This window comes from Andrena cerasifolii, chromosome 3 (genome assembly GCF_050908995.1).
Source record: "Andrena cerasifolii isolate SP2316 chromosome 3, iyAndCera1_principal, whole genome shotgun sequence".
Classification (NCBI taxonomy): Eukaryota; Metazoa; Arthropoda; class Insecta; order Hymenoptera; family Andrenidae; genus Andrena; species Andrena cerasifolii.
In genome coordinates, this window is record NC_135120.1 from 13,818,470 (window position 1) to 13,829,713 (window position 11,244).

At 38.0% G+C, this 11,244-nt stretch overlaps 4 protein-coding genes across 20 annotated transcripts; 2 read left to right on the plus strand and 2 right to left on the minus strand.

Annotated features, from left to right (window-relative positions):
* The first annotated feature begins 563 nt into the window (after positions 1-563).
* LOC143367455 (putative protein phosphatase 2C T23F11.1) lies at positions 564-4,486 on the plus strand. 6 transcript variants are annotated; one of them, XM_076809275.1, is made up of 6 exons: positions 564-901; positions 1,001-1,057; positions 1,486-1,688; positions 1,892-2,097; positions 2,160-2,385; positions 2,447-4,486. In XM_076809275.1, exons 2-6 carry the CDS (start codon positions 1,035-1,037, stop codon positions 2,776-2,778), a joined length of 990 nt encoding a protein of 329 aa, XP_076665390.1. In that variant the 5' UTR covers positions 564-901; positions 1,001-1,034; the 3' UTR covers positions 2,779-4,486. The 6 variants fall into 6 exon arrangements, with proteins under 6 accessions (XP_076665390.1, XP_076665395.1, XP_076665393.1 ...); XM_076809278.1 differs by lacking the exon at positions 1,001-1,057 and adding an exon at positions 1,118-1,206 and having other exon boundaries at positions 565-901; XM_076809279.1 differs by lacking the exon at positions 564-901 and adding an exon at positions 1,118-1,206 and having other exon boundaries at positions 1,027-1,057.
* Arfgap3 (ADP-ribosylation factor GTPase activating protein 3) lies at positions 3,040-6,090 on the minus strand. Of its 2 annotated transcripts, XM_076809267.1 has the most exons (8): positions 5,934-6,090; positions 5,431-5,622; positions 5,221-5,352; positions 5,088-5,120; positions 4,486-4,791; positions 4,035-4,309; positions 3,483-3,858; positions 3,040-3,399 (listed from the first exon to the last, which is right to left on the minus strand). In XM_076809267.1, exons 1-8 carry the CDS (start codon positions 6,075-6,077, stop codon positions 3,142-3,144), a joined length of 1,716 nt encoding a protein of 571 aa, XP_076665382.1. In that variant the 5' UTR covers positions 6,078-6,090; the 3' UTR covers positions 3,040-3,141. The 2 variants fall into 2 exon arrangements, with proteins under 2 accessions (XP_076665382.1, XP_076665383.1); XM_076809268.1 differs by lacking the exon at positions 5,088-5,120.
* Positions 6,091-6,242: 152 nt separating this feature from the next.
* Positions 6,243-8,306, minus strand: LOC143367454 (uncharacterized). Of its 5 annotated transcripts, none has more exons than XM_076809271.1 (8): positions 8,144-8,277; positions 7,642-7,865; positions 7,508-7,571; positions 7,321-7,427; positions 7,041-7,254; positions 6,803-6,966; positions 6,558-6,722; positions 6,243-6,490 (listed from the first exon to the last, which is right to left on the minus strand). In XM_076809271.1, the coding sequence occupies exons 2-8, from the start codon at positions 7,839-7,841 to the stop codon at positions 6,391-6,393; spliced, it is 1,014 nt and encodes a 337-aa protein (XP_076665386.1). In that variant the 5' UTR covers positions 7,842-7,865; positions 8,144-8,277; the 3' UTR covers positions 6,243-6,390. The 5 variants fall into 5 exon arrangements, with proteins under 5 accessions (XP_076665386.1, XP_076665389.1, XP_076665385.1 ...); XM_076809274.1 differs by having other exon boundaries at positions 6,308-6,490; positions 7,041-7,257; positions 7,642-7,828; positions 8,183-8,306; XM_076809270.1 differs by having other exon boundaries at positions 6,308-6,490; positions 7,041-7,257; positions 8,183-8,306.
* Positions 8,228-10,778, plus strand: LOC143367457 (MIT domain-containing protein 1-like). 7 transcript variants are annotated; one of them, XM_076809284.1, is made up of 6 exons: positions 8,228-8,345; positions 8,475-8,657; positions 9,241-9,372; positions 9,611-9,849; positions 9,972-10,171; positions 10,255-10,778. In XM_076809284.1, the coding sequence occupies exons 3-6, from the start codon at positions 9,252-9,254 to the stop codon at positions 10,415-10,417; spliced, it is 723 nt and encodes a 240-aa protein (XP_076665399.1). In that variant the 5' UTR covers positions 8,228-8,345; positions 8,475-8,657; positions 9,241-9,251; the 3' UTR covers positions 10,418-10,778. The 7 variants fall into 7 exon arrangements, with proteins under 7 accessions (XP_076665399.1, XP_076665402.1, XP_076665400.1 ...); XM_076809282.1 differs by lacking the exons at positions 8,228-8,345; positions 8,475-8,657 and adding an exon at positions 8,960-9,146 and having other exon boundaries at positions 10,255-10,450; positions 10,606-10,778; XM_076809287.1 differs by lacking the exon at positions 8,475-8,657 and having other exon boundaries at positions 8,255-8,345.
* Positions 10,779-11,244: the final 466 nt, after the last annotated feature.

Below are 11,244 nucleotides of genomic sequence, written 5' to 3' on the forward strand. Positions count from 1 at the left end.
ACAGATTGTAACGCTACGCGTGGTAGGAACTAGAATTAAGCACGAGTAAAACTAGGTTATGTTTTGAGAGTCAAAGCCCGCGATTTACAAATGTTTCTGTTAGAGTAACAATTTAAAAATCGTCTTATGAACATATTCCGTTCAACGGAAGAGAACGGAGGAAGAAAATAAAACGATATCACATACGTCTTTTAACCTTGCTGTCCTATTCCGGTTTATTTAACGCAATACAAATTTAACATACAAATTTATATAAACAACAACATTATTTGTGGAAGACATGCTTTCATGACGTAACGTGGAATACCTCGCAAAGGAATTGTAACTTGGTATATTTCAATAAGATGCTGAAGCAGAGAGGACTTTAAAAATTGTCAAAAACCCATCAGTTCGAGTAGCTCGCTGAAATATTCCAACTTGCACTTATCCTTCCACTGTACTCGTGTTCTGGGATCCGGTAGGAACAATCGAATAACATTTCAAGTTCCATATTTTATTCTTACATTCTATCATAGTATTGCAAGTTAAAGAAAATCTTATCCGACTAGAATCTTATCTGACAAGACTGACGAGCGATGACAAGTTCACAAAGCACGTGCCGAAAAACAGCTGTTCGATCGTGACGTTCGTTCGCGAGGTTGTTTTCCATGTGTCGCCCCCATCAATGAACCGCCATGGTGTTAATCAGCTGTTGATACGTTTTAGACAAAATTACGCTTCTTCGGAATAATTTGTTCGGTAGAATTAACAACGAGCTTCTACATAGACAAATACGAAACACGCATGATAAAATCACGGTGTCATCGAAGCTGCATGATATTCCGAATCCTACGAAAGTTTCTTGGAAACCAATATACGGGATAGGTTAGATTTGCCAATGTTTGTTTGACAGCTTACGAAGGTGAGATTGGATACCAGAATAATATCATGTAAATAGATCAAGAACTAATAATAGATTGTAATATATATGTATATATAAGAGCAAACATCATTTTCAAAGGATATTTCCGTAATCTTGAATTGTGGAAGATGCGATGCGTATGAAATTCGGCAAGAGGTTAGATCATTATCGATGCTTCACGTTAGATTTTTGTTCTTTTGCATTCTGTTGATGTAGGTGTAGAGCTTGTGTAAAAACTATATGCAAAGGACGACGCTAAAAATCTATTATGGAAGCGATAAGACAAGTTTGTAAAGGAATGTGTTGTAAGTTTGTCATTAATATATAAACAGCTGTGTCCTCGTGAAAGTAATGGCATTTAGTGATCGGAGTAAATTGCTTGTTTGTTTTCCTTAACGAAGGTAGAATATAACGGGTGGGTCGAAGGAGCAGGCACAAATTCTAACTAGCATAAATCAGTCGTTAATTTCACTTTCAAAAGATTGTAGTCAGTAGCGTAATATCGTAGAAATATTCCGTCTAACTTTTGATATCATAGGAGAGTGCATTCTAAATGGATAATCGTATGTTATAAATGGTCTCAGAATCTTCAGAAAAATAATGGGTCAAACACTCAGCGAACCCGTGACATCCCATAAGTCGGCATGCTGTCGGGATTCAAATTATCTAGTGGGTAGTTCGTGTATGCAAGGCTGGCGTACTAAAATGGAAGACTGCCATGTACATATACTTTCACTACCCGATGATCCTGGTACTGCATTTTTTGCAGTATACGATGGTCACGGAGGTAAAAACGCGATACACGAATGAACATTTTAAGATTATAAGCAGAGGTGCCACGGTTCCTTTAGAACTGCGCACAAAAAAAACATCGATTAATTTAAATATCGACCAATGGAAATAGAATTAAAGAAATCTACTTTAAGAGACAATTTCAGATTCTATTGTGACAGCTATAAATAGAAAGTTATAGATAAGTGATATTGGTAGGTGCGGCAATGGCACAACACGCTGGAAAACATTTGCACGAATACATCACTAAGAGAAGCGAGTATAAGGCCGGGAATATTGTCCAAGCAGTGCAACAGGGTTTCCTGGAATTAGACGAGGCGATGCAAAACGATCCAGTGCTTAGGGACGAGCAAGCTGGAACCACCGTCATAGCTCTCCTTATTAAGAACAACGTTATATACAGCGTAAGTGTTTTTAAGCTTGCTATTCCCATCGTTGTTGGTCCTGAGTGGCAAGAGTTTTGCAGGCAAATGCAGGTGATAGTAGGGCGGTGGCGAGCATTAACGGTAATGTAGTGCCGCTAAGTCGAGATCACAAGCCGACGTTAAAAGATGAGCGTGAACGAATCGAAGCTGCTGGCGGCTGGGTTGAATTTAACAGAGTCAACGGTCAGCTTGCGTTATCTCGCGCTCTCGGAGATTTTATGTTCAAACGGAATGACCGCAAATCGTCCGAAGAGCAAATCGTGACTGGTAATGTGAAATTAGATTAGTAATTGGAAACGTTTATACAAACGTTAATTTCGTTTTGCAGCGTTCCCTGAAGTTCAACAATTTCAAATAACGGAGGATTGGGAGTTCGTTGTCCTGGCTTGCGATGGAATTTGGGATGTGCTGACGAGTAAAGAAGTAGTTAATTTCGTTAGAACGCGCCTGATCCAGTCGAAACTGGGGACAGGGCAGGAGAACGACACAATGGATCCTGAAGAAATTTGTGAAGACCTTATGAAACATTGCCTTGCACCGGACACTTTAATGGGCACTGGTTGTGACAATATGACAGTCGTCCTCGTCTATTTCCTCCATGGGAAACCATATTCCCATTTAATCTCACGCTGCAAAGAATCCATTAGTACAAATCCGTAGTGATAAATTAGTCATACTTTAATCTCGATCATCTCTCAAATCGTTTATATTTCATTTTGCACCGTGATGAAGCATTTGCTTTATCATCCTCGTCATCGTAATCATGTCATGCCTAGAAGAATTGTTAAACTTCGTGGACTCGTCTTTTGAAAGATTTTGTGAATATACATTCTTTTATAAAATTCCTTTATAACGAAACATATTCGTTTATCATTATTGTCGGCGTGTCTTATCTAAAACTATCAAAGAGCAAATTAAAAATAAGCTGAATTATAAGCTTTTATTTACAATTTCGAACAATGGACAACGAGTGCCCAGATATAAGTTTAATAACAATCTTAGTAAAATGCAGTAGGTTTTCGTTCAAAGTCCATAGCGGTCCTGTAGAGACGAAACGGCCGCGTTGGCAAGAGAGCTTAATCTCCCTGCGACTTTATTCACCCCTTGACGTACGCTTTCTCTAACGTCATCTAAGTCCACAACCCCGGCTCTTCCGGCGCTAAGACGCATCGACAAAGAAGATGTGGGGGATGTTGGTGTAGAACTTCCTGTGCCAAAGTAGTCGGCCGATGAAATGCTAGATGAACCTTCGAAACGACGTAGATTGCTTTTACGTTCCCACTGTAATTAAAAGTCTATAAAGTGTTATCCTATACGGGGAATAAGGCGTGCAAGGAAATAGTAGCAGATGACATGGAGCTCACAGAATCATCGTCTTTGTTGTCCTGGAAATACTGATCTGAGCTAATAGCCTTGGCACTACCAAATTTCTTTTGTGCTTCGCCTCCCGTCGCTTCTTTACTGTCACCCTTATTGTTTGGTCGACTCGACGGAGCTACTCTTTTCGGTGGTTCTGGTTCCGCTATAACAACTTCTTCGCTGCGAGATGATTTGCTGTTACTGTTGCTGTTATTGTTGCTGCTACTATATGGAATCGATAAGGCCTCGTAAAATTCGTCTAAACTAATGAAAGGACCTCGTTCTACATCCCCACTTTTCGGTTCAGAAGCAGTCACAGTCTTTGACGATGTCTCCTGCGTTATTGTCCGCATGTCACCGAATGCAGAATGACTCGCACCACTGCAAATTATTTATTTTGTACGCCTTAATATATTGTAATAAATTGTTGCAGTAGCATTCGCTTTCTCTTTAAAAAGTATTAATGTCTAAAGATCTAAGTTTTAACATTAAGGACGTATACGTAAAACAGTACACAGGTGAAATAAATAAATTTATACAGAAAGCAGAAATATCACCTTCGCGTATTGAATCCCATACCAAGACGCTCTACTTGCGTTGCTTTGGATGGATCTAATTGTTTCGCTCTTTCCTCTACTTTTTTGGCTTGTTCGCTCAAGTTCTGCTCGTATCGATAAGCGAGACGCGTGGAAATTCCTTCTTGCTCGTCTTTCAAGTTTTCTTGCTGATCCTTCTCCTGAAATTCTCTACCAACTTCAGCAACGCTTCTTTCCAATTCATCGAAATTCGTTTTAACCCTCTGCGCACCCAAACCTCCAGCTTTCTTTCCCAACTATTACCAAACAATACACTACATGTCATACCTTTCTGAATAATGATGCGTTAGTATCTTAAAATTATATTACGATACATTACAGAATTCAATTTACTTTACGAATCTTTTGTGTGGCGTGTAAAATTGTATCGAACACAAGTTACTAATAAATACACAATTATTTATATACTTACACCGGGTCGTTTGGTTTGAACTTTCCTCGCTCCTATGGTAGATTTTCGTCCAGATGCTAAATTTGAAGCAGGGTCGGATAATTTAACAGTTGGCCCTAAAGAATTAGAAGCCACTTCCGATGTAACATTTTCATCACTTTTCGCCAGATTCTGATTATTCAACAGACAGCTGGGAACGGGAACTGAATTCCCTTCCGCATGCACCAAGGAATCTTTAGAGTGTAATTCAAAGTTTTCGTGCTCTTTAAAGAAGTCAATCTCGCTCTGTTCCTCCGATGCTGGTGCTGGGGTTTCTTCTATATGTAACTATGAAGAGACACCGTTTCGAGAAAGATTAGTCATTTCAAAAGCGCATTTTGACATAATCATTTTTACATTGCGCTTTATTTAAAATACACACATATTAGGCAAGTTAGTTACATAAGAAAAGTGATCTCAGGTAATTTACGGGTATACTATAACACGCGAAACAAATTATGTAGAGTCTTGTACAACTGTCGAGCAAAAAACTATTTTGAAAAGCCATTTTTTTAAAAATAACGGACGAAGCGAACATTAGTATTTTGAAGATATTGGTTTGCAAAATCAGTTTCACAGCTCACCGTTTTCTTATTTTTTGTCGAAGGAAGTAAAACCTATAATTATCACATTTAGTTACAAATCTATCGCTTAACCAAAGTGTATATTCCATAAAGTATATTCCATCAACATAAACGCTTATTAAATTAGCTTTACCTTGGTTCCGTAACGTCGCATAGCCTGAGTAGATACCTGCGCCAGCTTCTCTCTGTATTGCATAGCCGCACGTGAATTATATTTTTGCTGGGAATCAGTCGTCGTACAATTGTGCTGCGAAAAGTACTTCCTCTGAAAGATACAATTGGAAGGTTAGCATTGATTACCGGCAAGTGAGAATATACTTGGAGTGGAAAGTAAGGAACCAACGGCATTCGCATTTCCACCCAGCTGCATGTTCCTCAATTGCAGCCAGGTCCAATTTGTATCAAGTTGAGTGGACCGCACAAATGTCAAATGAACACCCAGTCCTCTGTGCACCGCGGAACAGTCGATGCATAGGAAGACGCCGTAGGTCACGCTGGCCCAAGCTGGATTTTTTGCATTGCAGTCGAAGCATGTCTAGAATAAAGTCAACATACAAATTTCAATGTACGTTGTACATACTACAGCTTAAATTCAATGAATAACTTTAGACTTGCTTTTGACATAAAATTTCATAAGTTCCGCGAGCATTTCTAAAACACAAGCTGTTAGAAACCCCCCCTGTGACATGTTTCATGGTCGAACGAAAGTTTCCGGGAAAATTACAGGTTGGAAATGCAATTGTGACGTTGCGCTTGAAGCTACTATCGACTATGGCCTTCTGCATTCGGATATTATTATTCCAACACTCGGCATCGTAGAATGAAATAATGAACAAAGAAGTAAACCTTGTTTGTTGGAATGGTTCGCAATCTTTTAAAAATCTCCTCAATATCACTTTTACTAGGTCCTGGATCTGCCATTTTTGACGTGTTGTCAACGGCCTCGCAAAGTATTCTGGGACGCGTGGCGACGGCCAGTATACCATGCATAGAGGTCGCTTACTTACAATCTGCAGTTTCATACGCTCGCAGTCTCTCCCGACCCGTATACCCACATATACCGGTCAGAATGATTTTAGCTCGTATGTTCCTGACCCGTGTTCAAACCACATTAATTTATATAACGAATGTAGTCTATAATAATAAACATCTGTGCTATATAAACTCTCAAGTTATTAATTCATACATCGGTTTCTTTTACGCAACAATTTCAAGAAACATTAATTATATTAAGAATTTATTATAAACCGTTCCTTTAAAGGAAAGTAAAAAAAAAACTATAACTGTACACTTATCAGGTATATCAAGATTTCTTTTTATCTGCCGATGTGTCAGGTCGCTGCCCCGTACTCGGAGAATCGCTAACATTCACCTCTTCTTCTTCCACGTCCAAGCTATTTAATCTACAACCGTTAATGTTTACGTTCATAATTACATAATTTGTAACTGGTATTCGCGTAAGCAGCTTACTCATCCTGTTCGAGGCTATATAGCATTTGAAAACCCGCGTCGAGGCTAGGAGGGAAGCCCAACTCGGGATCCAGCAGTTGAAGAGTCGGTACCTCCCGGTAGACGTTTCCGAATTCATCGAGGTCCTCGAATTGTAATTTGTTCGCTGCTTCATCCAAGACCATCCTAAAAATGGAAGATTGTTTGACAGCGATGAAACGCCTCTTTGCCCGTGATATCGCAGCCGTTTCACTGCGATTATTTACTTAGAGCTACAAGCATTAAGTTCAAGTTGCCTCTGTTTTTCCAGCATGATTTCCACCTTCTTCCTCATGTTCTCTTCTAATTTCAGGACGTATTCTTGATAGTAGTCGTGAAGAGCAGCCACGCCGCCAACACCTGTTTCCAGCAAGACCCTTTCCACTATATCCTATGAGAATTAAATACCAAATAATACACTAAGGTAGCAATAAAATTGAAGTAAATCACTCGGTTTTATTTTACCGGGAAACCATGATCTTTCTGTTCATATGCAACTTTCATCAGAAGCGTCATTCTTCTCAGAAAGTGATCAGCAATATCTGTAAGCGTTTCTATGGCTATGTCCGAGGACTTTTCGAATCCAATGTGAGCTAAAAGAACAATGACCGAATGCCTCAGTATACTACGCGCTGTTTGCGGAGTGAGATAATGTACAGTAGAAGAATCCTTGAACGCGCTTCTGGAATAATCCTAACTATTAGTAATTGCACAAATGAAAGATGTATTTATAATATTCTTATACCTTTCCTTCTGTACGGGTAAAAAACTGAACGAATTTTCTGTCTCTGTTAAATCTTGCGAGTCTTGTGTTTCAATTGTGGTCATATTTCCCAATACCATTCCTTCTTCCTAAAGATTAATAAGAAAATACACACATTATCGAACAAATATAACCTTCAGACTTTCCACAATCGTTCTACATTATTTACCATCATTCTTAACTGTTGATGGAAGTTTATAGTATTCAACACGTGAAGATTTCCCATAGGTAATCTGTAAATGAAAAACAGAAGCTGTATAAAATTGTCTGAATTTTTCATTTCTGATTCGTTAATAATCTTACTGTATATAATCAGGTTGCCTCTCCATTTGAAAATCGCAATCCATGTTGTTCGATTCTTCCATAACTTGTCTCCAAACATTTTCTATGATATCTGGAGTTATTACCTCTTGCTTGAGGGTTTCTCTCGCGGGTAATTCTCCCCATAACGAACCAGTTCCAAGGTTTTTAGTAGCCTTCATAGCGAGAACTATGATACGCATTCATGTACCAAATATAATAATAATCTTAAAGGCTAAACATTTAAACTAAGACTTCTCAATTTCTTTTTATGTTATACCTAATGTTCTTAAAAAACTTTTGTACTTTCCATTTAACTATATCTATGTACTACAAAAACAGTTAGGAAGAGGCTGCTGTTTTCGGGATTTTAAATTTGTAACATAAATAAAATTGAAAAATTTCAATAATAATACTCTCTGATGACATTATACTCCTCAACATTTATGCGACAGGTTATATTTATATTTAATAAAAATCGAAGTGATATTAATTATTTACGTACTTATTTTTCACTGTTTAATACTGAAAGACTACCACATACATGGAGGTGCAAGGTACAATTACGATGGTATTATCTTTCCCATCAAACAACCCGCCTTAACGCACGTACACAGAGCTCACGTGTACGAAGCAGTTTGTAGAACGTCATTGCATTTTGGTTAAAAAGCTGTAATCAAAGTCACACAGTTTAAAAAGTATTTCAGGTTTGCTTTACCGCATAATTGAATATCCTAATGATTTCTCTCGAAAAAAATTATTCTTACGCGAGTGAAACAGCAATTTCAATTATCCTCGCATCCTGCTTGGTTTACTTAAACTTCAATATTTGTTAGGTTAGGAGAGATTATGATTCTACTGTATGCGTCAGTGCACACTTCTACCAAGATGAGTTTCGATATATCCGATAATCGATAAAATTGCAAGTACTGCAATTTGCAAATACGCGATAGTGCATGTAGTGAAGCAGATCCGACGCTCCGAATTCCAACGAAACACCAAATAAGTTGTCAAGCCTGGTAATGCAAATTACAATCTATGCAGAATTTTATCAAGATTATCAAGAGGCTGAAAGAAGCTGACGAAGCTGACAACTCTTCGCATTTTGTTCCTGCTTGCTCGCTACTATCGTCAGCCCACGCGATGTATAATTTCGTACGAAATTATCATTCATGTTCAGTGACTTATCAGAAATAACGTTTCATCATTGTACCGAAGTACGCGAAAGTAGTTTATTTTTTAAATTGTAAGGCGTAGCAAACGCCGTTATAAAAAGTTCGCGTGCGCCGAGCATCGCTTACCGCTGTTCGTCCAAGTAGGTAAAGAATGTTATTCGCGCATGTGCGTTGGGACGTCACGTGTTTGGAACACTTTTTTAAAATATTCAAACGCTGAGTCGAACACTACACGTAATCCAGACACTAAATGCACAGAGTCTCTGGAAAGATATGTTACGAGCAAGTTTTATGACATTAAATAAAAAAATTGGCACATGTTTATAAACTCATGTAATCTATTTTAAACATTTATGACAATGATTTACAGTTCAATATGTTGCTTCCAATACATATACGTTATATTTAATGGAAATTATTATTCAAGATATACGTACAATGGAGAGCGCAGCAGCTTCAATTTTAAAGCGGGCAGTAGAAATGGACAAAAGTGAACAATATACGATGGCGTTAATGTTGTATCAAGAAGGCGTACAGATACTTCTAGATTCCATGAAAGGTATGTTCCTTGTTTTATATCTAACGCATTCTATAAATCGAATCACAATATGATAAATGCTATTGTATATCGCAATTGTATCTTGTACTTAATGTCAACTATTTATTTCTACGCGAAAGCACTGAAAACAATGCTTATAAGTAACGCGTCTATTTCTGCTTCATTTAATTGCTTTATGTACTGTTTCGTTGTTACGAATTTATGAATTAATTGAAGAATTAGTAATAAAACGATGCAGAAACAAAGGACCAAGCTAGGCAGAAACATTTCGGTACCAGAGCAAAGCAATATTTGGAGAGAGGAGAAAAGTTGAAAGCCTTGATTGAGAAAGGGAAGGCAGCTGGAACATACAGGGAATTAACTAAAATTGAAAGTGGTAGTATAGGGCATGGTTACAATACTGTGTTCGGTAGATTTTTAGATGCAAAAGTTACGTACGTCCGTATCGAGGATCCATATATAAGAGCATTTCACCAGGTATTACCTACTGCATATTTTACAGACAGGGAGAGAGAGAGAGAGAGAGAGAGAGAGAGGAAGAGAGAGGAAAGAGAGAGAGAGAAAAATTGGTGTCGTCACTCATTCACGTGTATTTGTAGTGTCAAAACTTGGTGAGATTATGCGAATTGGCTGTCAGGAAGTGTCATGCATTATCTAGAATATCCTTAGTTACAACTCTGGATACAGACGATAGGAAGAATCAAATCGCAAGACTGGAGGAGCTGAAGCAGAGCTTAAGCTCTCACCTCATTTCTTTTGAATTTCAATTTTCTGATACTTTACACGATAGACAAATATCGTAAGAGAATTTACACCTTTCCCGCGTATAATTTTACTTGTTGAAAATTGGCGCGTCTTATTGTTGTCTATATTTTCTTTCAGGCTCAGCAATGGTTGGGTCATCAAAATTGGGCGTGGCTTAGACTACTTTAAAGCGCCCAGTGGAAAGTTTGTGCTGGGCTCGTGTGACATGGAATTGAGACCTTGTTTGGAAACAACGGTAGACATATTTCACGAAAGCCAATTGAAAAATGACGTTACATAGGCATCTATGTTGATTGACTTACGAATGAATAGAAGCCCTGATAGCCAGATCTGGGCAGCAGAATCTGCCGGCAGAACCGTAGCTGAATGCGGACGTAGGCTGCATCGCAGCTGCCGGCAGATCCTGCGCTCTCCTGGCAGACCCTGCTGTCAATCTGCCGGCAGACTGCAGGCAGATGGCTATCAGGGAGAATTGCCTTCGCGTGTTCATCAAATTATTTTCATTGAGCAGCTTTTTAAAAAATTGAACGTTTTGTACACAGGTTATATTATACAGGATTTTATTTACAGTTTTACTACATAGTGTATAAAGTTCCTGACGTACCTACATAATATGACACAATATATTATTCTTGCAAATATTCTTTTCCTTTCTCTTTTATACATATCCAAATTAAGATTTCTAAATAGGCTTCTCATTATGCGGTATATAGTTAATGTCTACATATGTACATATGACAAAATTATTTCTTATAAACGTATAATTCTCCTCTCATACAACTGTATATACAGAATGGAGCACCTAAAACTATCTGCATGAATACCTCAAGGGGATCTGAACATACAGTGGCGGACGAAAGAAAGTTTACAACTTTTAAAATCACATAACTTTTTTAGAGTTGCTCCAAATGACATGGTTCTTTTTTTAAAAGCTAGAAGGATCAGTTTGCTAAGTGATGTGTTTCGTCGTTTTGAAAAAAATGCAATTGGTGTAAATAGCAAAAAAAATAGTAAAGGTCGTTTTTTAAACTTTTTTGGCGAGCCTGTAATGAAAATTCAAAAATCCCGTTTGTAGATTGAGGTAAGTTGAATACATGCCTAAAATGT